Below are 25,112 nucleotides of genomic sequence, written 5' to 3' on the forward strand. Positions count from 1 at the left end.
ATATATCCGGTGTCCTAAACTCATCATTGCTTTCAAGGGCTTTAACATAAAAGGCTTTGTGTCCCACAAAGGCAATTACATAATTGCCTGCTTCACAATAGCTTGATCAACCTTTTATTTCTGCTTTTAGAGCAGAGCTGTTATGTAACCTTCAGTATCTTGGTTTTCAGTTCTCCCTTTTCACTTGGCGAAACAAATCAGTGAAGCTCAGTTGATGGAGACCTAGTTTGCCATGTGGGGGTGGGGGTGGGGGTGGGGAGTATAATTTGTGTATTCCAAACATAGCCAAGGAGAACAAGAAAGAAATGATGATGTTAAGGAACAAGAAGAATAAAAGTAGGTGAAGAGGGTGCTGGCAGAATTGAAAAGGGTCTAGGACCAAACTAGGACTTGGGGGGACCAGGGTTCAAATCCCCGCTGAGCCATTGTTATTGCTATTATTTATTAAATTTGCTTACCATCATTCGTCCAAAGAACAAAGAAAGGCTCACAACATAAAAATACAAAATGAAAACACAAAAAACATAATCGAACAGAAACTGAAGCTGAATAGAGATCTTGGGCCTGTTGCTGCCTCTCAGCCTAGCATACCTCACGGGGTTGTTGTGGGGATTAATTGAGGGGGAGAACTATGTGCCCCACCTTGAGCTCCTTAGAAGAAAATGTAGCCACAATGATGTGCAGATATCCTGAGACACATCTTCTGGGAAGCTCATCTAACACAGCCTGCACCATCCTGGTGCTCTCCAGATGTTTTTGACCGTAACTCCCATCAGCCTTGTGCCCTGGCTTGGGCTGATGAGAGCTGTTGTCAAAAACCGTTCAGGGACACCTATTTGGCAAAGCCTGGTCTAGCTCTTTATTTTGACCCCTTGGAGGATATGGGTATGGCTATGTAAAGAATACTCAACGAAACTAGCACATTGAAAAGGGGAGTAAGAGATGATGATATAGTGGACTAGGTATCTTTGCTGTGTTTCTGTATTTTGATCTTTTAGTAGTTACTATGTTAGTTCTTTTAGATTTATATAATGATGTTTGGGAAGATGTTATCTAATTCTTCTGTGCTGCTTTACAACGTGAACTTTTCAAAATATGTTTTGTATTTTTGATGATTTTTTTAAGAATGCTGTAAACCCCCTTAGAGCCAATTTCAAAGTATGTGACAATGTATAAATTACCTAAATAAATAGATATATAAGTGATCGTTACTCATTTTATTGATCCAGATTTCACAATAAAACATACCATAATAGAACTTCAGAATTATCAAATATTCCAGGGCAGGGTTTGTGTGTGGTTTTTGGGGAAAGATTTCATTTATTTGGAAAATATTTTTACTTGTATCATCATTGCACTTAGCAGAAATTTAACTACCGTTTCTGTAATTAACTTCTTTGTATCAGAAAGAAGAAGATAAACATTTCCATCAGTCTTCCAAGATTCAAAGTGATCAGTGGATTGATCAACTATTTGGTGTTGTTAAAATTGCAAAACAATAAAACATAGATTACTTTATCATTTAGGTCTGAACCACAGGGACATAACCTGTTAATATAAGGTAACTCCTTAAATCTTCCATCAAGGAGAACTGAGGGCATAACATTAAAATGTGCAAGAGGGTGCTCCAGTTCTGCTAATATTTGCCTTGAAAATTGTTATAGGAAATGCCAAATGACAGAGATGCAGAGTCAAAATAAAAAAATTCCTTCCAGTAGCACCTTAAAGACCAACTAAGTTAGTTCTTGGTATGAGCTTTCGTGTGCATGCACACTTCTTCAGATACACTTCTTCAGATGTGTATCTGAAGAAGTGTGCATGCACACGAAAGCTCATACCAAGAACTAACTTAGTTGGTCTTTAAGGTGCTACTGGAAGGAATTTTTTTATTTTGACTATGGCAGACCAACACGGCTACCTATCTGTAACTGGAGAGATGCAGAGATCTTTTCAGCTACTGAAAGTGAGTGTCAAATTTGTTATTTTTGTCTTCCTGATCAAGGCTTTGAGCTGGGAGACCCAAGACTAAATCTCAGCTCACTAGGTATCCTTAGATCACCTCAGAGACGAGAGGCCAGTCAAAAGCCCTAAACCCTAATCGTGCTGCTGCATTGCCAATACATTCACAGTAGTTTCATAGAAAAATGAAAGAAAGAAGCAAAACTCCAGGGGGTTTCTGGGATAGGCAACCTGCTAGAGACCAACTCAGCAGAATGTGACAGTCACTAATGTCTGAAGCCAAGTAAGAAAAATGAATCCCTTGTTTTCTTCTTGATTATGAAATATGTAGGATGGGAAAGACTACATCCCACTGAACATTACGTTGTGCCCAGATGGAGATTCCAAACCCAAAATCAGCATCCTTGAAGAGAATGTGAAGAAGGGTTTTCATCGCTGGAGTACACTGGAAGCCTAGTAAGGATTTTGTAAAATAATCATAATGATTTGTCCTTCTCTTTGGGGTTTGGGAGAAGGCTGCTGCTGTTTCTAAGCTTTTGCTAACAGGAGGGTAAAGCCAGAGGTTTTGTTTGCTGTTCCGGGACGTAAACAAGAGATTCATGTAAGAGGTCCGGGGTAGCCTGTGGAATCTCAGCAAATAGATAATACAGCATCTATATATCTTTACCAGCAAAAAGGCATCATTATCACAGGGAGGCAGAGGCAGTGGCTTCATTGCCGGAGGACATGGCTGTGAGTTATGGGGACAGCAATGCATCTCTTGGCAACAATTGTACTTCTTCCTAAAGAAGATGGCAAGGTGCAGATGGAGAACCTTTTTCAGGCCAGAGCAAGACTAGTAAGAGGTACAGCCAGGGGAGAATCCTAAGGGAATAGAGAATAGAGAGAGTTGGAAGACCACATTTGGCTATTAGGCCTGAGGTTCCTGACTCTGATGTAGGAGACAATAAAGGGATATTTTCAGGAATACAGTGGGTGATAGAACCTCCTCTCTCCCCTGCTGACTTGGTTTTCTGGAGGGGCCATTTTTGCCCCTTCCATAACAGTCATGCCATTTGCTGGCTACTTCCTTCATCCTCCATAATGTATCATTCTCCTGTATTCATAGTTATGTTGCCTGCATAGCCCTATTCTGGGTTCTGTTTTTTGACCCCTTTGTTTGCTTGTTTGTTAATATATTTATATTCTTTATTGAAATATAAAAGGTAATGTGTATGTGATTGTTAAGTGCACAGGATGAAATAAAAAGTAAAAAAAGGAGGGAAAGCGAAAACGGGGGGAAAGATAACAACCATATACAATACAAAACAAAAACAGAACTTATAAACATCACAAGATTGTTATTGTAGTTAACCTACATTTAACCTAATACAGCATTTATAGAAAATTCCAAATATCATTGAATTTGTCCATGGGAAGTCTACGTTTATAGGCAATTTTTTCATGTGTTGTGAGTTTGTACATATCTTCTATCCATTCATTGATATGGATATATGCATTTTAATTTTAATTTAGAAGAGCATGACAGAAACCTGAAAGAGAGAGGGTAGGCTGTGGAGATTTTTTCTTTCTTTCTAATTTTACCTCCTAACTATTTTGGGGGCTTGTGGCTGTTATTTCCATATTCCATGCAACTGAGGCTAGGCGCTAGAACAACTTTGTTGAGGCCACACAGCAACTGCACAGGTGAGTCCTAAGTTTTTGGGGACCAGCTCCAGCATTCTCCTTGTATTGTGATTGTGCCGTGGCTCAACAAAAACGATTCAGTACACATGTGCTTGAAAGCTAAATGCAGCTGTTGTTTTCATCTTTCCACCACACAATAAAGAACTAAAAGTCCATGACTGAATCTCTCATTCTGCTTGTTTTCAGTATTAACCCCAAGAATCGGCCACTCAGTGTGAAAACATTTGATGAGGTGTCAGTGAAGAAAGAAAAAAGATTGCATGAGGTAAGCTTGGGCCAAATGCTTTCTTCCCCACAATGCATCTCTGTGCTTCCTTGCTCCTCCCAGTCTCTCTCTTGGAAAGCAGCAGTGAACCATCCACCAGAAGGTCAGGTAATAAACACCTCTCTATCCTGCTGCCCACTTTTTTTGTCAGCATCCATCTGTTTCAAGAGACAATGGAGTGTACCTCTGGAGGTAAAGGCAAACCACTGCGCTAGCAGCACTGAAGTGACCTCCCCAGGACGCAAGCCTGGGCAGTGTGCAAGACTATCCATTGACTATTAGCCATGATGACTGCAATCCACCTCCACTGTTGGTAGCAGTGTACCTCTGGATACCAGTTGCTAGGATTCACAAATGGCAAGAGACCATTACGCTCATGTCCCATTGCAGGCTTCTCATAGGCATCTGGTTGGCTATTGTGATGGCAAAAGCTGGACTAGATGGTGTGATCCAGCAGGGCTCCTTCTTAGATTCTTAAACTAGTCTTTGCTGAAAGTACATTATTGTGGGCACAGGTGAGCCCCTCAGTTGGTGTCATTGCCAAAAAGGCAACGTTAAAATAGAAGCCTGTTGAAATAGTTTGTGGTGCAGGGGGAGAGACCCAACAAGCTGGTCATCCCTGAACTGGATGGCTCTTGGGTTTCTTTCACTATTTGGCACCTATAGTTATGAATACCTATCAGTTTCCAAACAAGAGCTTGCATCTTTTCTCATTGATGACATCTATCTTTTCTCATTTTGTTCTGCAAGCTGCTTCATAAAGGGAGATAGTTTTTTACTGAAGCACTTTAATGGTAACATCTGTCTTTGCTTTTATATCAAGGTGACATTTTAAAATAATGGTGCTGCTAATGAGCTCTGAATTGCTTTGGGACTCTTGCCCAGCCAAGCCCTCGCGCCAGTCCATGTGATGACTTACATGAGGATTAGTATCAGTGCAACGTGTCAAAATAATTCAGTATGCTTGATTCAAAGAGTTGCTTGGGAAGGTTCAAAGTGTAGGTTTAGGCTCTTTTCTCCCTTTGCTTGTGTTATTTTTAGTGTTCATCGAACTGGATTGTCCTTAAGAGAAAACAGTCTTGCTATCAGACTGGCTGAAATCAATAAGAAGACTCCCAAAATCATTACCGAACTCTGGATAGAAAGCAGAGTAGTTGTAGGCAAGAGTCAGATGTTATGGAGTTTGTACAGCTACCACCAGATACTGCAGCCTTACCTCTTCTCCTTCTCTTTTCCCCAAAAGCATCTAGCAATACAGAAGTGTGACATGTGACATCATTGTGTTCTGAGTTTCCTTGCACCTCTTCCCTGGAACTGGAGTGGGAACACTCAGGAGTGCAGTGATATTGCATCATACATTTGGGATTGCCATATGTTACCAGTAGTGGCTGGTGTGGTGGAGCGGAGCCATAGTGTTGCCCTTGTGGTAAAGGTAAAGGACCCCTGACAGTTAAGCCCAGTTGCGAACGACTCTGGGGTTGCGGAGCTCATCTTGCTTTACTCGCCGAGGGAGCCGACGTTTGTCTGCAGACAGCTTTCGGGTCATGTGGCCAGCATGACTAAGCTGCTTCTAGCGACACCAGAGGAGCGCACAGAAAAGCTGTTTCCCTTCCCACCGGAGCGGTACCTATTTATCTACTTGCACTTTGATGTGCTTTCGAACTGCTAGGTTGGCAGGAGCTGGGACCGAGCAATGGGAGCTCACCCCGTCATGGGGTTTCAAACCGCCGACCTTCTGATCAGCAAGCTCTAGGCTCTGTGGTTTAGACCACAGCACCACCCACACCCCTGCATAATTCCTAGATGAGCACAGGTTGCCTATATGATTGAAGGCTTAACCACATTTACCTATTGCCCCGCTCTTTCCAGCTGTAAAAGCTCTGTGTCTGAGTGGTGTTGGGGTTTTTGCCCTGGAGCCATGCCTGTGGAAACCTGCTCTTTAAAGCTGAATCAGAGCAAATGTCAGTTCGGGTTTTGTGTAGATTGACATTTGCTCCGATTCAGCTTTAAAGAGCAGGTTTTCACAGGGAAAGCTCCATGGGGGGGGCACACTCAAATACAAAGCTTTTCAGTGCAGACCTGCCTAGAAATAGTGGAGCAAAAGACAAGTGTGAATAAGACCTGAGGCTCTGGATGATGCAGCGGCAGGAGCACTGCATTGCTTCTGCTTGCCACTGTCCTGCCCCAGCCCATCTAAGCAAACTGCAGTGACACTGGTGTGGGGAGAGCAGCTCTACTCCACCCTATTGGCTGCTATGTGGTTAAATTTATAGACTGCTTCACACCATAAAGCACATAACACAAACTCTAGTGAAATTGATTCGACAAACTCTAAAGTGATAAAACCAGCCATACAAACTCTAGAAACAACCAAACTATTTCATCAAATATAAAAGTGATTTTACATAAATGATTGAGTTACACCTCTGGGATAGCCTTACTAAACAAACATGTCTTTAGTAGGCACCTAAACATTATCACGGTTGCTAATAACAACATTTCTTGGGAAGGTGATTGAAAGGGCTGTGGCAGGGCAGCTCCAGGCATTCTTGGATGAAACTTATTGTCCAAACCCATTTCAGTCTGGTTTCAGACCTGGTTTTGACACCGAGTCAGCCTTGGTCACCCTGGTGGATGATCTCTCTCAGGAGAGGGACAAGGGGACTACAACCTTGCTTCTTTTGCCTGATATTTTCTCAGCTTTTGATACCTTCAACCGCGACATCCTCCTGTGAGATGAGTGTTTAACAGCAGTTACAGTCCCACCTGCAGGACTGTTCATTGGCCAGTTGGTATTTATGTTATGGGGTACCATTTTGTCCCCAGTGCTATTTATCATCTATATGAAGCTTTTGAGAACGGTCATTAGGGATGTGGAGGAAAGTGTCATCAGTATGCTGATGGCATGCAGCTCTGTCTCTCCAGAACATCCGAATCAGGAGTAGCCATGCAGCCTCTAGACTAGTGTCTGGCCACAGCTGGATGAGAGCCAATAAACTGAGTTTTAACATGTGAAGTGCTAAACAACTTGGGACCAGGATATCTATGGGACCACCTTGCCCACTATATTCCTGCCTAGCAACTGCACCCCTCAGATCGGGCACTTTGGAGAGTACCATATGCCCCAGAAGTGTGCTTAGCCTGTACTAGAAATTGAGCTTTTAGTGTTGCAGCTCCAGCTCTCTGGAATCAGTTACCAGTCAAAATTAGACAGGCGCCTGTTGCAGGGAAGGCAGGAGGAGTCATCTAGGTCAGTACTGTCTGTGGGGCCTGTACACAGATTGGCAGAAGCTCTCTAGCGAAGTGTCTTCCCCAGCCCCTATCTTGACTTGGTGGGTTTAAGCCTGGAACCTTCTGCATGCAAAGCAGATGCTCTACTGCTGATGTTGCATTAGCTACATCTGTGTGTCATTAGCTGAAGGCTTGGGACTTTCTGAACACAAAATTGTCAGCGTGTAGAAGAAGGGGGAGCAATTCAGACCATCGTATGGAGGATAGGAGGCTTGATAACTCTTCCCTTGCAGACAGTACTGGCCTAGTTGGAAGTGGCTTCCTGCATTCCTAATGTATCATAATTTAGTAACGCACCTGTTACAAATATATTTGCCTGTGCGTTGTGTGCATATAAATAGTCATTGCTCTTCATCATGTTTTTTCATAATGAATTATTTTATAATTCACAGTGTCCTTAGAAGAGAGTAATAGAGGAGATGCATTTATCAGTTCATAAGCTGTCATAAGAGCCTGCTGAGTCAGGCCAGGGGGGCTTTCACAGGATGCCCACAAGCAGGAACAGAGAGTAACAGCACTCTCTGCTTCTGCAGTTTCTAGCAGCTAGTATTCAGAAACATGCTGCCTCTGACAGTGGAACATAACCAGCACAGTTAGTAGTCATTGATAGCTCTATCCCCCATCAATTTGTCTATTCCCATTTCAAAGCCATCCAAGTTGGCGTCTTATTTTCTTTCTTGGTTAGGATTGCAGTGTGTGAGTGATTTTTAATAATAAACAATAAAATTAAAACGTGACCATCCTGATCGCAGCAACCTCACGTTTTCCAGGGCCAGAATACATAGAAATGTGTTTTGCCGGGGTCAGTTTCTGACACTTTGTTGGATGCTGCCCTCCAGTGCTCTGCAATGCATAGAAAACCTGAACAGGGAGACCAGAGACAGATGCCTTCCTGGGCATATTTTACAACACAGATTGCAGGCACAGGGAGCAAAGGGGGGTTAATGTCCCCACTATCCTTTGTGTGGTCAAGTGTGCGCCCAAGGCAGAACTGTCAGTATAAAAGTCATTTGTCGTTTGGCCCTCTGTACAGCCAGCGAAAAAAATGAGATCATTCTGATTGCCATTGCAGCCTGAACACATGTTTTTATTTCTCTCATCGCAACTGTAAAGAATATATTGAACTTGTCAAAACCATACAAGCAATGGAAAAGCATAATTATAGCCGCTGCAGTAAATAAGATACAAATTTTGATAAGGTACCCGCTAACCAATTGCCCTTCCTTGGCAAATGCCCAGCTTCTGAAAGTAAGAAGAAAAACTGTGCTGGATAAGGACAAGGACCCATCCTTTTTTCACAGTGGCCAAACACAAAAGAAGGATCCAGGTGCAACAGCACTCTTCCCACCTGTGACTCCCAGAAACTGGTATTCATAGGAATTCCACCTCTGACAGTGGATGCAGAGCATCAGCCTTGTGGCTGGTAGCTGCTGATAGCCTTGTCCTCCATGAATCTGTCTAATCCTCTTTTAAAGCCATCCAAGTTGGTGCCCATCACTATCTGTTAAAGAAACAGAAGCAGTTATAGCTTGTGGGGACCTCACCTAAATGGAAGTGACACTAATCAGCCTCTATCCACAGCTACCCAACTCTTTCATAACAGGCTTTAAAACAGAGATGGGAAACCTCTGGGCTAGGCCTCCCTATTTGGCCCTCAGGATGCTCCCCAGTTCACCCCCTCTTGGCATCCCTGCTCCTGCTTTTGCTTGGTTGTAATGTGTGATAATGCTTTTTGATTGCTTGGATAGAGATAAGTGGGAGGGGGGTATAGAAAGCTTTGGCTTTTGCATGGCTGGAATGTAGCTTACTGTGCAAAGGTAAGACTTACATCTATTGATCGGACCCAGTTTTGCCTCTGCCTGCCCACAACCACTAGCATGTGGCCCCTCCAAAGGTTGTTCACAGTGGAATGTGGGCCTTGGACTGGAAAAGTTTTCCCACCCCTGCTTTAAACACTAACCCCCCTCCCCAGGAGAAATCCCTCTTGCTAAATATACCCAGGATTTAATACATGGGAAAGCCAAGTGAATCAAATAAAAGCATCTTTGCTTTTTATATAATTAGCCACCCTCACTATACCATCTGTGTGCGTTAATTTTATATGGTTTTTAAAACTTGCCTCTTCCCCTCACCCCAGCATTATCTTCATAAAACTAAGAGAGGAAATAATTTACAGGCTAACTGCAGAGTGCCAGCATTATAAATGAAACTGCAGCCAGCTGTAAGCCAGGTGGCTGAGAATGGGGAGGTTAAGCCATTTCTCTGCCAAGAATATCCTTGAATTTAAAGTAGAGAGTGGGCTCTCTAATCACAGATCTGTCTTAAAACCAGTGGGGCACTACCATTCTGAAGAAATGCTTTCTCCGTGGAAGTATTTAAACCTAGCTTTCCTCTCATTCATAAGACCCCCCTCCCATCTCAGATCAATTCATTGAATGAATGCATGGATACATAAGGGGTCACTGGTGGGTTCCCAGCTGAGCTGCAGTCTCACAGATGTGCCGTTTATGTTGACAGGTGTCTCCATATGTCATCCTGTACACATGTGCAAGGAAATACGCATGGTTTCAGCAGCTCAGAAATGTTGTTGTGTCACAAAACTCATTACAGTCACTTCTATGAACTACAAGACTATGTGGGGAAAGGGCTGTGCTTTGTACGCAGAATGTCCCAAGTTCAATCTCTGGCATCTCTAAGTAGTGCTGGTAATGCCCCCCCCCCCCAAAAAAAAACAAATCCTGAAAAGTCGCAATTGGTCTATGTAGACTAGGGATAGCCAACATGGTGCCCTCTAGATGTTATGAACCGCAACTCTCATAAGCCCCACTCATCCTCTCCAGTGGTCAAGGATGATGGGAGTTGGATTCCACATCTGGAGAGTCTTGTGTCTGATGTAGACAAGGCAGAATGATATAGGCCAATAGTATTGAGTCAGTATAAAACAGCTTGCTTTGTGGTTAAGTATGCCGATCAAAAGATCGGCGGTTCAAATCCCCATAATGGGGTGAGCTCCCATTGCTCAGTCCCTGCTCCTGCCAACCTAGCAGTTCGAAAGCACGTCAAAGTTCAAGTAGATAAATAGGTACCGCTCCAGCGGGAAGGTAAACCGTGCGCTGCTCTGGTTCGCCAGAAGCGGCTTAGTCATGCTGGCCACATGACCTGGAAGCTGTACGCCAGCTCCCTCGGCCAATAAAGCGAGATGAGCGCCGCAACCCCAGAGTCTGTCACGACTGGACCTAATGGTCAGGGGTCCCTTTACCTTTACCTATGCTCCTTGGACAAGGGACTGACTTTTGACAAAAGCATTTAGGGCCAAACTAGAAATGTGACACAGGACACCTGTGATCAGGATCTCTCTCTCTCTCGCTTTTTCTCTTTTACCAGTTAACATCCCCACACGGCTCCTTTGAATATGATGGGCTTGGCACCTTACCCACTAGTATTTTTCCCTTCGTGGTGCCAACTAGTGCTTGGGATATATTGATTTACTTTGGGGAAATGACCTGAAAGAGTCGATCCAAAACCCAAAAAAACCTTACCTACTACTTCAATCTTCAATCTTCAGAGGAGTTATGCAGATCTCCCAATTAGTTTTAAAATAAAATAAAGCAAGCAAGCTGGAAAACCTAATCATGGGAATTCTGCATTGCCCGGCTTTGCTGGCTGGGACTGATGGGAACTGTAGTCCAAACATCTGAAGGGCACCAGGTTACAGAAGCCTGGCCTCAATATTTGGTGGTTCCCTAACCATGTGCTTAATGGACCCTCCATAAACAAGGCTTGTGAAGCCTCCTGTGGTTCTGATGGTGTCATCACTAAGGGAAGAAAAGCTGTTTGCACTACAAAAATTCTAGACGGGTGGAACTCTGCTTGGAAGGGTTAGCAAAAATTGAACAGCTGGTGTTGGATTCACTTCCTTCTGCTTTTTCTGCCACTGCCAGGCTGCATTTGCTATGAATCCAACCCTCCCTCGAGATTGTATTTTGAGCTGGAAAGGAGCTGTACAGCCCTCAGTTAGAAGAAGCTAAAGCTTTTGTGTTTTTTCCCTTCTTTAGGAATGCGAGTCAGATAGCGGGATGGTGCTGACTTTGGATGAAATGAAAAGCCGGAAGAGATTGGAGATTCGTTCTTGGCCTTATGGAATCATGGCTCTGGCGTAAGTACCCCTGGATGAATACATAGTAGTTGATACTGGCCTGGTGTGCTTATCCATGGTTTATTTGGCATAACTGTGGTTTGTTTGGATGTGCAAACTCAACCCAGCAGAGTAGCCATGGTTTTGTTGTTGGCTTATGAACCATGGCTTGTTTTAACTACATTTTGGTATTATGTCCAAATCCTTACTTAACCATGGTTTGTTTGGCCACCCCACCACAGACACTCTCATGAGGCAAGAGCAGCTGGAAAACAAACCAAGCTTTGAAGAAACAAACTATGGCTTGTTACGTCATCTGTGAGCTGACTTGTGGTTTATTAAACAAACCACACTTAGCTTTACATGCAAATGTAGCCATTGGCATCCTTTCATAAACTAATATATCCAAGAATTGGCTTGTGATGAAATACAAGTTGTATTCATTCATTATTCATGTCTGGGGTCTTGTATAGAAAGAGGGGAAAGGGCCATAACACTGGCCCTGATCCCCATTTGTGACTTTTTAAACTTAGTATAAATGTTTTACATTGCAGTCCTATACCCACTTAGCCTGGAAGTAAGCCCCATTGAACTCAGCGAGACTGGCTTTTGAGTAGATTTGAATTGGATTGGCTGGTCTCTGCTATGTAATTCGGAAAGTTTTTTTGTTTTTGTTTTTTGCTATGCGCTTGGACACCTCTTACGATATAACCAAATTTGCATGGTTCTAAATTTGGTTACATCAAGGAGCAGCTTTCATCTATGTTTGGATACAATTAGACAACAGTGTGAATCAAGATGAACCTTTCAAAACTTCCCTGATTTTAACCAAATTCTGAATGATGGTTCATGAGATCAAGGAGCACATTTTTGCTTATGTTTGGACATAATTTTGAATCAAGAAGGCTGACTAAACCTGTCAAAACTGCACTGATTTTTTTGTTTCTTGAAATTTCCAAACAATGCCATATATGAAGCTGCTAGTAATAAAACAAATAAATAATTAGCAGTGCAAATCTGTACATAAATACCCAGAACACTACTGTATTTCAATGGTACTTACTGTTGTGCCACCTTATATTTACTTCAGCTCCTCTGTACCACTTTCTCTATCTTAAGAAGATATACAGTCCTGACCTGGGTTTCTAAGAGCTATCTTTATAACTCATTGTTAATGCTGCCACCAGAAATACCAAATATCTGACTATTTCCCACCTCTAACATAGCCAGTCAAGAGGCATGTGTGTATAATACAACAATTTATTAAAACAGAAATGGCAAAAAATGGGTTTTGATAACTCAGTGTACAAAAGCATATGGTGACTGTGATTCATATAAAACAAAATCTAGTAACAATGCTGACCCTACCTTATCAAACTAATCCTGCCACCACCCAAACATTCTCGACTGCCCTCCCATCAGTATTCAAACTCCCTTTCAAATCTTCTGTCCAATCATTGCTCACTTCCAACACTCAAAGCACTCTCTCTCAACCTTCCAACCTCACACCTACCTCAGTTCATCTTGTATATTCACCTACACATTTATCACATTTTAGTTTTCCTTAATTGGTGATAGTAAAGCACCATTGACCACACCTCAGAGCTTCATAGCACATAAAACCTCTGTTCTCCAGCATATCAGCACTGCCATCCACACCCTATACACATCACTGCCTGTGGTAGGGCTGGTCCTGGTGTGTATAGCGGGAATGAGTAATCTCAGGTTTGGGGGCCAAATTTGGCCCTCCATACCTCTTTATCTGACCCTCAGGACTCTCCCCAGGCCACACACCTAGTGGCAGCCCTTCTGCCAAGGTAACACTCCTCTTTCTGACTGGCTGGAATGTGTCTTTGAACTCTAATAATGCCTCTTTCTACCCTGGACAATAGAGCTGGGTATGGCAGTGTGTGTAGACAATAGCCTACAGTAAAGTAAAATTCACATTTGTGTCTCTGCCCACTCCTATCTCTGGCCTTGCCCATTAGCATGTGGCTCCTGGAAGGTTGCTTGGAAGGAAATATGGCCCTTGGGCTGGAGTAAGTTTCCCATCCTTGGTGCATAAGGTTTCAGCCTCAGTTGACTAAATAACTGCACTCCTAAAGTTTATTTCATATATTTATGAGGATCATTCCATGTCATCGAAAGCCAACACCTAGTTAAGCCCTGAGAAAAATACAGCTTTGCATCTACCCACAAACTTGGAAAAAGCAGCTCTGAATGTCTTCTCTTCTCTTCTCCATGGCTTGCTGAGGCTGGCTGGGAATCAGTATGTCGCCCTTGTTAGCGATATCTCTCTTCTTATCAAAAACATTTATTCTGGACCTATTACAAACAGTCCTGCTTTACTTCTACAAGCCCTACGGAAGGCTTAGTGTGTTTTCCAAACCAGGGTGGCTCTTGAGGCTCCCGTCCTCTTTCCACCCCCCGCCAAATCTAGCTGTTTATTTGACTTGCATTTGCTGAGTTGAAAGGGTGGAGGAGGCGGTGGAATTGGCAATGCTTAAGTGAAGAATTTGGAGAGTTTAGGGAAGACAAATACAAAACTCTGGGACTGGGAATCCTGTTGGACAAACAATGGCTGTATGCTGTGTCAGGTGTTAAGAAAAGAGAAACAACATCCAAAGAGACAGGCTGAATATGAGTTGGGTGTGAGTCCTGTATCCTCCCTCCAGAGATATATCAAATGAATGGAAGGAAGATCTGAATCCTTTTCCCCTGAAAAGTGAGCTGTTTTCAGCAAGGGGCGTAGCATGGGGAAGGCCAGGGGACCCATGGCCCTGGGTGCAGATTTTTGAAAGGGCGTAAGGGGGCACAAGGGACACGGGTGGCGCTGTGGGTTAAACCACAGAGCCTAGGACATGCCGATCAGAAGGTCGGCGGTTCGAAACCCCGCAACAGGGTGAGGTCCCGTTGCTCGGTCCCTGCTCCTGCCAACCTAGCAGTTCGAAAGCATGTCAAAGTGCAAATAGATAAATAGGTACCGCTCCGGTGGGAAGGTAGATGGTGTTTCCATGCACTGCTCTGGTTCGCCAGAAGCGGCTTAGTCATGCTGGCCACATGACCCGGAAGCTGTACGCCGGCTCCCTCGGCCAATAAAGCGAGATGAGCGCCGCAACCCCAGAGTCGGTCACGACTGGACCTAACGCCCAGGGGTCCCTTTACCTTTAAGGGGGTGCAACCAGGCCCCCTCACTTGCTAAGCTGCACCCAGGCTGAGCCTTCAGGGCTGGGCAGCAGCAGTGCCTCCTTTCCCTTGTGGCCGGTGAAGGGGCGCTGCTGGCGCCGCCCACAGAGGCAAGAGGCACGAGCAGCCACTTCTGCGAATGGGGCACCACGGCCCTCAGTTCTGTCCTCATCACAGGGCAGCTTCGAGCCTTTTTCTCCTTCCCTCGCCTCACTCACCTGTGGCTCAGACCATTTAGTCAGCAGTGAGGGCTTCAGCTGGCACAACCACCTCTGCACCCTGGTGTACTCGTACTCCCCAGGCACTGAGAACCCACACTATGTGGCTGTTTTCAGTCTTTCCAGTGAATGGGTGGCAGGCAGTGGAAGGGAGTGGGTTCAGTCCTGGCCCCTCCCACCAAACATTCACTATATGTATCACCAAAAATGATTGACTGCAGCCCTGAGAAACTGTTGGAGAATTTCTTCTATATCCCTAGATAAATTTTCCAAGGCTGAAGCAGGCTGACACGTAACACACAGAGAGAGGAAAGGGCTATTGATGGCTGCTTCCAGAGTGCTCTTGCGCTCTGATCCTGCACGCAGGTTTCCCACAGGCACCTGGTTGGCCACTGTGATAACAGGATGCTGGACTAGATGGGCCTGATCCAGCAAGCTCTTCTTATGTTCTTAGAGAAAATTTATATGCTGCCCTTCCTCCCCTTCCCATGGATACATTCTCTTTTCCCCTCCTGGGGGAATTTTGTGAAATAGCCCCCAACATTTCTGTGTCCTCAAGCGGTATGGAGGATTTTCATTTGGCAATTTGTGCACCACTCTCATCTGAACAGGCCTGTAGCAGTGAGGTAAACCTCAAGTTTACATCTGCAGCAGGGCAGAACCACCTTGGTCGTCATACTCCTCTGAATTCATTCAGCAAACCATTATTTGATATACATTGAAGTCTTGGCTCTGCCTTGTTTTTGTCATACCCAATTAAGCTCAGAAATAATTAGACCTAACGATTTAGCTGAGAACCAAGATATTCCCCAAGTAGGGCATAGCTGAGGTGCTTCAGGCATCAGAATGCCAAAGCATTCCAGGAAGGATACTGCTTTTGCCTTAGACGCATTTCTCCTGGCAAAATCAAATCGAACAACCCTCCTCAACTGTGGCAGGCCTTCCTGTTCCAATCTAAAGTGTTAGGGGGCAAATCATAATCATTAACAGCTTCTGATGGGGCTCCAACTGGTTGTCCGAATCCTACATTGAAGCCAAGAAACTTGCCTCAGGGACCGTAGCTCACTGCTACAGCACACACACTCTGTGCCAAGTAGATTCCAGGTTCACTCCCCAGCATCTGCAGGTAGGGTTGGGAAAGACCGCTAACTGAAACCTTGCATAGCCATGGCCCATCAGTGTAACCCAGAAGTGGAAAGAGCTCAGGCTTGTGGAATGTACTTTGCTTTTTACTAGAACCCCTCCATTCACCAACTGCAATTAACTGAAATTCTGAGCTCATGCTCAGATCAAGGATTTGTTTTCAGTTTCAGAACTGAACTCTCAGCAACTTTATGCAAAAATCTGCTCCTGGTTTTCCTCCCAGGCTTTTTTGCATTTGGGAGGAAATATGGCTTATTTAGTTGTCATCCATAAACAACTGGGAGTTAGAAACCCTTACTGCTGTACTGTAGATCACCCAGAGACCTATCAGTAGTTCTTGATCTACATTTTGCCTATCATTAACACTTGATTGGAAGCCGCCCAGAGTGGCAGAGTGGCTGGGGAAACTCGGCCAGATGGGCGGGGTATAAATAAATTATTATTATTATTATTATTATTATTATTATTATTATTATTATTATTATTATTATTATTATTATTATTATACATAAACTAAACTAGATGGACCAATAGTCTGACCTGTTACAAGGTCCTTTGCTGATGTTTATTAAAATAGCAAAGTTTCTCTGGTAATCTAGGTGCTCACTGAATGCCGAATTAGTATCCCCCAAAATTAATCTGACTAAAATCAGGGGAGACAACCTGAGCATCCAACTGGCATCACTAGAATTTTCAGTGTTTGTACCACCTGTTTCTAGCATGTTAATACAGACTGAGAGCATGTTCCAGGCCTTAAACCTTTACATCCCATTAATTGTCCCATGAAGCAGATTGTGGGGGAAATTTCCATTGTTTCAACAACCACATTCACTACTGCAAATTCTAATTCAACTTACAACCATTATTAAATCCATTAAGGGCCTTAAACATGCTTGCCCTGCAAAAAAATAAAAATAAAGCCTCATTAAACACCTATAAAAAGCCATAAAGCCCATTATAAGCCCCTGCAGCTCAATTACCGCAATTGTTACAGGACTCAGATGCAAGGTATAACTTGCTGCAAACAGCAAATTGATTGGGATGTCTTTCTTTGAGGGCTGCTGCTCCTTGTGTACAGAATTTTTAATGAATGGGAAAATCTATTAAGCCTGCAATCCTAGGCAATCTTATTTGGGAGTAAGCTCAATTGAGCATAGTGGACCTTGCTCCTAAGAAAGTATGCATGAGCTCAATCATTCTCATTCATAGGGTTTTGGAGCCACTATTCCAGACCTATGAGGCCACCATAAGGTCTCTGCCTTATTTACATATAAATCAGGGTTTTGCTTTAAAAATAAAAGAAGTGCTAAGTGCTTCCCCCTCCCACACCTTAACCTCCTCACAATCTTGCACTAGCCACTTTTCTCCATTTCCAGCTACAAAAACAACATTAGCCAAGAATAGGGAAAAATGGCTGGAACAATTGACTGTGGAGAAAAAATAACCTCACCTTTGCTTTATAGATGAGGAACACTTGAAAAGAATAGACCATTGGTCCATCTAGCTCAGTATTGTCCACACTGAATGACTGTAGCTTCCCTGGGTTTCAGACAGGGGGTGTTCCCATCCCTTCATGCAGAGCAGGTGTTCTACCACATGGCTTTGGTCTTCATAGTAGGAAAGGAGATGAAAAGGGGATTCCAGAACTTCAATGGGAAAACAAAATGTGCATCTAAATTCATGTAAACAACACTGGCAGCATCTCAAGATTGGGTCAGTTGCTGAGCAGGGGAAGAACAAAGTGAAATCTCAGTAAAGTTGAGAGAAAGTTGTTAAGGGTTAGGAAACAAAGGCTGAAGAGTTGTCTTAATTTCAGGGTATGCAGCTTGGGTGAAATGAGTATTTTCTAGGATGGTAATTGCATTTCAAATCTGCCAGAGATAGTTAACCACACTCCTTGCCTCTGACCAAACTTGTCATCCCTCTGACTTGGGAGCAAATATTAAATGTCATTGTTTGAGAGGCTCGCTTTAAACATTAGCTGACAGACAGTGTCATTCCCAGATTTGACATGGTGGCTGGGATGAACCAGAAATGCAAGCTCCCTTCTTCCTACATACTGGGAGCTGACAGAGCTCAGAGAGTCTCATTGTGTGGCCAGGCTAAGCCTTAATAACACTTCTTTTATTGGGCACAGCAAGACTCGCCCAGGCCAAGGGCCAAGTTACACCGATATTTTTGTGTTTTTCTCCATCCCCATTGACCAGTTTAATACCTGGTAAATTATAAAAGCTGCTGGAGCTATGGAGTCAGCTAAGAAGAAACATCAGGGGTTACCAATGGCAGGGCGTGTCGGTGAGAAATAGATGATTAGTAACGTTTTCACATGAAGAGTTTAACAGAGAGGGGAGCAGCCAACTGCATTCAAGGATACAAACATGCCTATGATTATCATAAGAACATAAGAGATCAAACCAAAGGCTTACCTAGTCTGACATCCTTTTCTTACAATGGCCAACCAGATGCTTCAATGGGCAGCCTGTAAGCAGAACCTGAGTGCAAAAGCAGCTAGAGGAGGAGGAGAGAACAGAGGGTGAAGAACAGAGGGTCCTCTTCCCATCCTCTAAGCCCCCTGGGAAACTCAGGAAACCTGCTGCACCTGGTACTGGGTGTGGAGAGTGCAGCTGAATAGGACTCAGCTATGGGCAACCTAAGGAAGTGCCATTCACCTTGGGCCTGCCCATAAAAAACAAGTCTAGAGTGGGAGACTAGGGTAATGTCTGCTCTTTACAGAAACTCTTCTCGTCGTGAGACTTTTGTGGGTGAGCTGAGAGTTTGTTCGGACCTTGGGTGAGAACCTGGAAGCTGAGAGGGAGGGTGCATGCCAGAAGGAAAATGAATTTATATTGATTAACATATATTAGAAACTTCATGTTAATGAAACATTTTTATGTTTAACTGTGTATTTTTGTAATATTTTAAGTTGCCTGTTGTTGCTTAGGTTTTTTGTACACTGCTTAGAGATGTTTTTAATATATTAAACAATATAGAAAATAAATAAATAAATAAATAAATAAATAATCAATAAATCAATCACCCTACCTGCAATTTCCAGCAATTGGTATTCAGAGGAACCCTGCCTCTACCGATAGAGGTGCCATCATGCTAGCAGCCATTGATGGCCTTTTCCTTCATGAATTTGTCCAATACTCTTTTAAAGCCTTTCACAGTTAACAGTCTTTGCCTCAAATGTCTCCGTTCCCAGGAGCAAGGATCTTACAGACCTTATTTAGCTAAATGGTAGAGCATAGCACTGCAGGTTCAATCCCAGGCATCTCCAGGTGCAGCTAGGACACACTCCTGCCTAAAACCCTGGATAGCCACTACCAGTCAGTATAGGCAGTTCTGAGCCCATGTAGAACTCTGACTGAATATGAGGCAGCTTCTTATGTTCCTAATGTTCCACTCAGAGTGGTTTTCCACCTGTGTTCTAGGCAGACACCACAAAATAATAGTACTATACAGATAATTCCTTTGCCTTCGGACAGGGCTTCCCAGGATGTTAGAGCAGTCAAAACAACAGGTGCTCACAGGAGAAATCTAGGATGCTACAGTACTGTACCTGTGATTTGGTAGCAGCGTATCCCAACCACCAACTGCCACCACCTCTTCTGTGCTGCAAACTATGGTTTGAATTCACATGAGACAACACTCAAACCCACAGGCTGAGCCAGTGTCCTTGGTAAACCAAGTGTGGCACATCCCAGAATCCTCTGCAGCACACAATGGTTTGAGCTGATGTGGGGCCAGGAAGCAGAAAGATATGAGATGAATTTATTCATTCATTACATTATATATCATTATATATCAGTAGCTCATGGCAATGTGTAAGGGTCTCACCATCCACATTTTATCCTCAAAGCCTCAACCCTGGGAAGTAGGTTATGCTGAAAACCCAGGCAACTTCATAGCCAAGTACGTTTGAACCTGGGACTCCTTGGTCTTAGTGTGACACTTGAACCCACTATACCATTATTCAGAACACAAATATTTTATGTCTTAAGGGTAGCGATGGAGGAGAGACTTGGTTTGGTTTGCATTTTAATGTGAACCTTCCTAATTCCCACTTCCATAAATAATCCACAAACCAAAGCACAGCTATCCTTCTTAATCCACGCCTCACTGGATTTTGCAATGTAGTAGTCCAACAAAAAATGTTATGAAAAATGTGTATGAAAGTGCTGGTTCGTTTTTGTGAGGACATTTTTGCTGAATTTTCAAACATTTTTCCTCCCACAGGAGAAAAGCCATCAACAAGAGCAAAGAGTCTGTATTCTCGGAGAACGAGCGTGAGGCTGTGAAGTACCTGTCGGCAACACAGGTGAACGATGCCGTCCAGGAACAGTATGTTCTCCTGCCAGTCGATCCCACCCTGGAGTGCCACAGCCCACCTCCTGACTACAACTCAGTCATTCAGTACTCTGCTCCTCCAGTGTAATTGGCTCAGGGCTGATCTTCATTTTACACATCTTTGACTATACAGTATATTCATCAGGCTTCCTATTTGTGCTGCCTGCTTAATGGAACCAGTGGGGTGGTTTTTTCGCACAAAAAAGGGGATAAGAGATCACAATCTTATCCAGGTCCATCTGTCCAAGGTATTAAACCCCCAAAGCAGATAGAAGTCCTTTGAAGAGCAGCTGTCTTAAAGGGTATATTTCTGCTGATCTAGCTCTTATTTTCTAACCTTCTGCACCGCAAATTTGTTTAAAGGGGAAAAAATGCAGTTGTACCCATTGCATTGTCATTCTGTGGGGGCTTCTTTCTCAAAGCTTTGGGATATACACTGAAAATTCTGGTTCTGTTAACAGGGGCATATTCTTCAGGGATCACTTCTCTCACAGTTTCAGGTAGAAATAAGAATTTCTCTTTTCCTCATTTTTGGTTCCTTATTATCATTACCATATATTTTCATCTGCCAGAATCCCACCCTTTCCCCAGTCCACATCAGATTACAATCAGCTTGCACTGCAAAACAGGGCTGGGGTGGAATTCATATTTATATTGACAGCCAATGTCCTTTGTTCCTAATAAATAAAAGCTAATAAGGGAATAATTAGATGAGCTCATTCTTTTCCAGAGCAAACTTCCCTTCCCTCTTTCTCCCAATGAAAAGTCTGACAATTATAACTGTGTATAACTGTCATGACTTCCCCCAAAGAACCCTGGAAATTATAGTTTAGGAAGGGTGTGTGATAATTCTCCATTGCAGATCCCAGGCCCCATCCCAGGCCCTTCCTCATAGAAATCTCCCTTGGAGGAGAAAATGACAATTACATAACATCCTTTTCCCTGGCCTGTAGATTTGCCATTAGCTCCACTTTCCTCAAAATCTATTACAGAAAGAAATGGGTGTGAAAACTTTCATGGCAATGAATGTTAGTCATTCAGCAGGGACCAAAAAGACCTTTAGCCATCTAGGGTAGTGGGGTTCAATAGATCCAACAATATTGGAAAAACATAAAGAGAAAATATGCCTCAGGTGTTTTTGAGCCAGGCTAGGTCAAGCTGGAAGGCAAGCCTGCGACCCTGTGAAACTGTGACTTTAAAAGCATCCTCTTAAAAGGTGTTTGGAAAGAATATCTATTCGATTCTGGTAGGGATTTTTCAGACAGTGGCTCCAAAAAAGAAAATTGTATGCCTTGATGAGCAGCAAAAACATTTCGTTGAGAGGAAGAGAGGAGAGATGGCTATTTAAGGTGATGGGGGGGGTTGTATTCCAGTCACTATCTTGCATATTCTGATCAATAACATGTTTTCTTTGGCTGTGTAATATGAATGCTGTGGAGATTGTGGCTACTTCCACTTTGTTCCTGCTCCCCACAAAGAGGTGTGTTGGCTGCACAACCACCCCAGGGCATCTACACCATACTGTGATCCTGAAAATCATTGTATGGCTCCCAGAAAGGTGTAGTTGCCGTTTCTCTGTGATATCCTTCCCCTACTACACACACACACACACACACACACACACACATCATTCCAGTTAATGTTAACATGCAGCTCTCTTTTGGGAGATACCCATGCTGGTGTTGTACCTCCTTGGAAGTCAAATTATCTGCTCATTCCACACTAGTATTGAAGGAATATGGGAAGCTGCAGCCAGCCACTCTTATAAACCCAGAGAATGACACAGAATGGCACTGTACTGTGGATTCTTGCTTTGCTTGACCCAAGGAACCTTGTGGCCCTTTCCTCAGAGGCAGAGCAGTGGAAGAAGTGCCCTAACCCTTTTGCCCAAGCCCCCAATCCTGAAACTCTGACAACCTTCATAACCTTCTAAGAGGGTCTCTGAAAACTGGTTTCAGGACCAGCAGAAGAACATTCAGCTTTCTCAAGGCCTGCTGCATTCAGCATCTCAGGTGTACAAAAAGGCAGCACTGAGCAGAGACGTAGCAAGAGAGGTGCATGTTTGTGTTCTCCCTAAATTCAGCTAATTGGAAACTGAGAAAGGGAGATGCAAAAAGTGCCTTATGGCATGAGAGTAGGTGTGACCCTTATCTTCTTGCAGGCAGGTTGCCTAATTCACCTCTTGTTCTGGATCTGAAACCCAAAGAGGCCTTCATTGAACTAATATGGAATTGAAGAATTTGTGTAGTATGGCTCTTCCCAAAGCAAGAAGCACCCCATCTGGACTCAGTGCCTAGCTTCTTGGCAGGAATGGTTCTGACTTTGGGTTCATAGACTTCCTCACTGTTTTTGTTTTAACCAGCCTGTGTAACTACCTAAAAATGAACCTATATTACTTGTATTTTATTTACTAATATTTTTCCTGCCCTTATCTTCCCATTCCCTTAATTTAATTACTATGTGTGTGTGTTTCCAATTAAGCTGCTATATGAGATAGATATAATCCTGCAGAAGCAAAGCACCTGATCTCACTGGTAGAGGTGAGCCTTTCCTTTGCATAACCTCTTTTCTCCCCAAAGGTGTTACTAATATGTTTGACTTCTGCAGGATCTTGCTCATTGTGTTTAATCTGTAAACGCAGTTCTATATAGACTTTCATTTATGTAGCAACGTGTATAATTCTTATGTAGTACCAAAGAGCAGGAAATCCCCTGGAATAAGAGCTTTCCATGGGTTTACTGAAAATGTCACTAACGCTTGCAGGACAGGCCCCAGTTTATGAGAATCTCCCCAGTTCCACAATTACTGCCAATTTGGCCGAACACCACCCACTTCCCCACCTTCCTTATCATTTTGGGGACATCTTTGTTTTATTTTTAATGCTACCTGGCTTCTTTCAGAAAACAGGGAGCTATGTGAATCTTGTGGTGTTTGGATCAAAGAGCAAGAAAGACATAACTGACCTTGTTCCCACGTGAGGCTGATCTCAATTGCAGGACAAAAAGAGGAGCCAGTTGCCCAATAGAAGTGTATATTTTGGTATCTTAAGACTACTCAGGGAATATTTTGTGACTTCAGAAGATACTCAGCCACCTGCCTTTGTGACCTGACAAACCTCAGATATGTTCAGTGTTGATGAGTACAAACCTGTCTCTCTTTGTTTCAAGCCAGACCTTATGTTTTTTCACTCCTGTAGCAATCCTACATTACCAGAGAAGATAGTATTATTAACCTGTTTTGTATCCAGGGCCGGCTCCACCATTAGGTAGAATGACACTGAGGGGCACACAAAACTGTGTACCATGTGGCTGACCTGCACCACCTGCCTACTGCCTATGGAGTTTGTCCCGGCACTAGTGTTGAAGTTAAGAATTCAGCTGGCAGGCTAGACAGCTTTTGTTCCTGGAAATGGGCGAGACACTGACACATGCTTCCCTTCAGGCAGCAAAATGTCTTCAGTCAGCCCTGGTTTTCTCCCCCTTTATACCATAATCAGCAGCTTCAGAAAAGACATTTGTTCATAGCCACAACCTATTCTTACAGTGAGATGATTCTTTCAGAAATATATTACTCGTCCTGCTCTAATTATATGTCGTTATCTGCTGCACTGACAAAAGCAATAATCACCATATTTCCTGCCCTATATTTCTTTGGCCTTCTGCCTCTCGGTTGAGAAAGACACAGAGACAGAGAGAGAAATTTGCTGGGAATCACAAGCAGGGAGAGTGCTGTTGGAACCATCTCCTGCTTGCGAGCTTCCCATTGGCCACTGTGAGAACAGAATGCTGATCCAAAAGGGCTCTTCATACGTCCTTAAATCTCCGGGCCTAGGTTGTGGGAAGACTTTTTATCAGGAACCGCACTGAGCAGAAACTCCCATAGTCTTGGGTTTCTTTTTTCTACTGTCCCATTTTCCCATTGTTCCTGAGTTGTCAGTACCATTAACAAATGCCTGTGACCCAAATAATGAGCTGGCAGAGCAAGCAAATAAGCAAATGTCCCATTCTGCTCCAAACACTACAGAATGTACAGTGAGACCAGACCCTGTCTGTCTGAAGAATGCACTGGGGGGAAACCAAAATACCTGCTCTCATTATATATTCAAAAATGTATTGTAATTATTAACCAAAAATAAATAAATAAAAATAATTTGATTTTATACAGCCTTAAGCCTCCTTTGTGTCATATGTTCTGAATTCATGCTCTATCCCAAGCATCGGATAGGAATTCCCATGTTAACTGAGGCATCAAAACAAACCCAATCATGATGCCTTCTTTTTTTTCTTCAAAGCCCCAGTTAAAAGCACTTTACACTATAGTGCAGGCCTGGTGCCTCTGGTTTGTTGGTAGATCTTTGGGTTCCACTAAAATACACAGATAGACAGAATTGCAACAGTAGCTCAGCTGCTTTGCATGCAGAAAACCTACATTCAATCCAATCATGCCCTGTTAAAAAGCTCAGCTGACAGGTAATGGGGACGGTCCCTAGCCAAGAACCTGAGGAGCTGCTGCTAATCAGAGTTAGAAACAGGCTTTGTGGGTAAATAATCTCACCTAGAATAAGGCATCTTTCCTAGGAAGGAAGGTACCGTACATACTCAATGCATGGGGCCACAATGCAGCATTGGACTGCTATAGTTTTCAATTTAGTGCTATAGTTTTCATCCAAAGGATGTTAGAAGTGGGAGGGAGAAGCACACAAGGACATTGGAAACAGAATCAAAAGAGCCTGTTATGGGACCAGCAGAACAGGAAGAATCCACTTGACGGCAGAAGCCTGAAAGCACTCAATGATTGGGAAGCCACAGTGACAAGAAGCATAGCAGGGTCCTCAAGCAAGAAATCAGGTCTTTTCACAGTTGTGGGTGTCCCACCACTT

The 25,112-nt window shown here is 43.4% G+C and overlaps 1 protein-coding gene across 5 annotated transcripts in view; it reads left to right on the top strand.

The window, feature by feature from the left end:
• The window catches only part of LOC310698165 (vascular endothelial growth factor receptor kdr-like), a 195,084-nt gene extending 170,688 nt beyond the window's left edge, over positions 1-24,396 (top strand). For all 5 annotated transcript variants that reach the window (XM_083484968.1, XM_083484969.1, XM_083484972.1 and 2 more), the window contains 4 exons: positions 2,291-2,415; positions 3,832-3,910; positions 11,257-11,357; positions 20,123-24,396. In XM_083484968.1, coding sequence (XP_083341094.1) covers positions 2,291-2,415; positions 3,832-3,910; positions 11,257-11,357; positions 20,123-20,321 — 504 coding nt within the window. In that variant the 3' untranslated portion in view covers positions 20,322-24,396. The remainder of the gene's footprint in view (positions 1-2,290; positions 2,416-3,831; positions 3,911-11,256; positions 11,358-20,122) is intronic.
• The last annotated feature ends 716 nt before the right edge of the window (positions 24,397-25,112 follow it).

This window comes from Podarcis liolepis, assembly GCF_965112155.1.
Source record: "Podarcis liolepis genome assembly, chromosome: Z".
In the NCBI taxonomy this organism is placed as follows: Eukaryota; Metazoa; Chordata; class Lepidosauria; order Squamata; family Lacertidae; genus Podarcis; species Podarcis liolepis.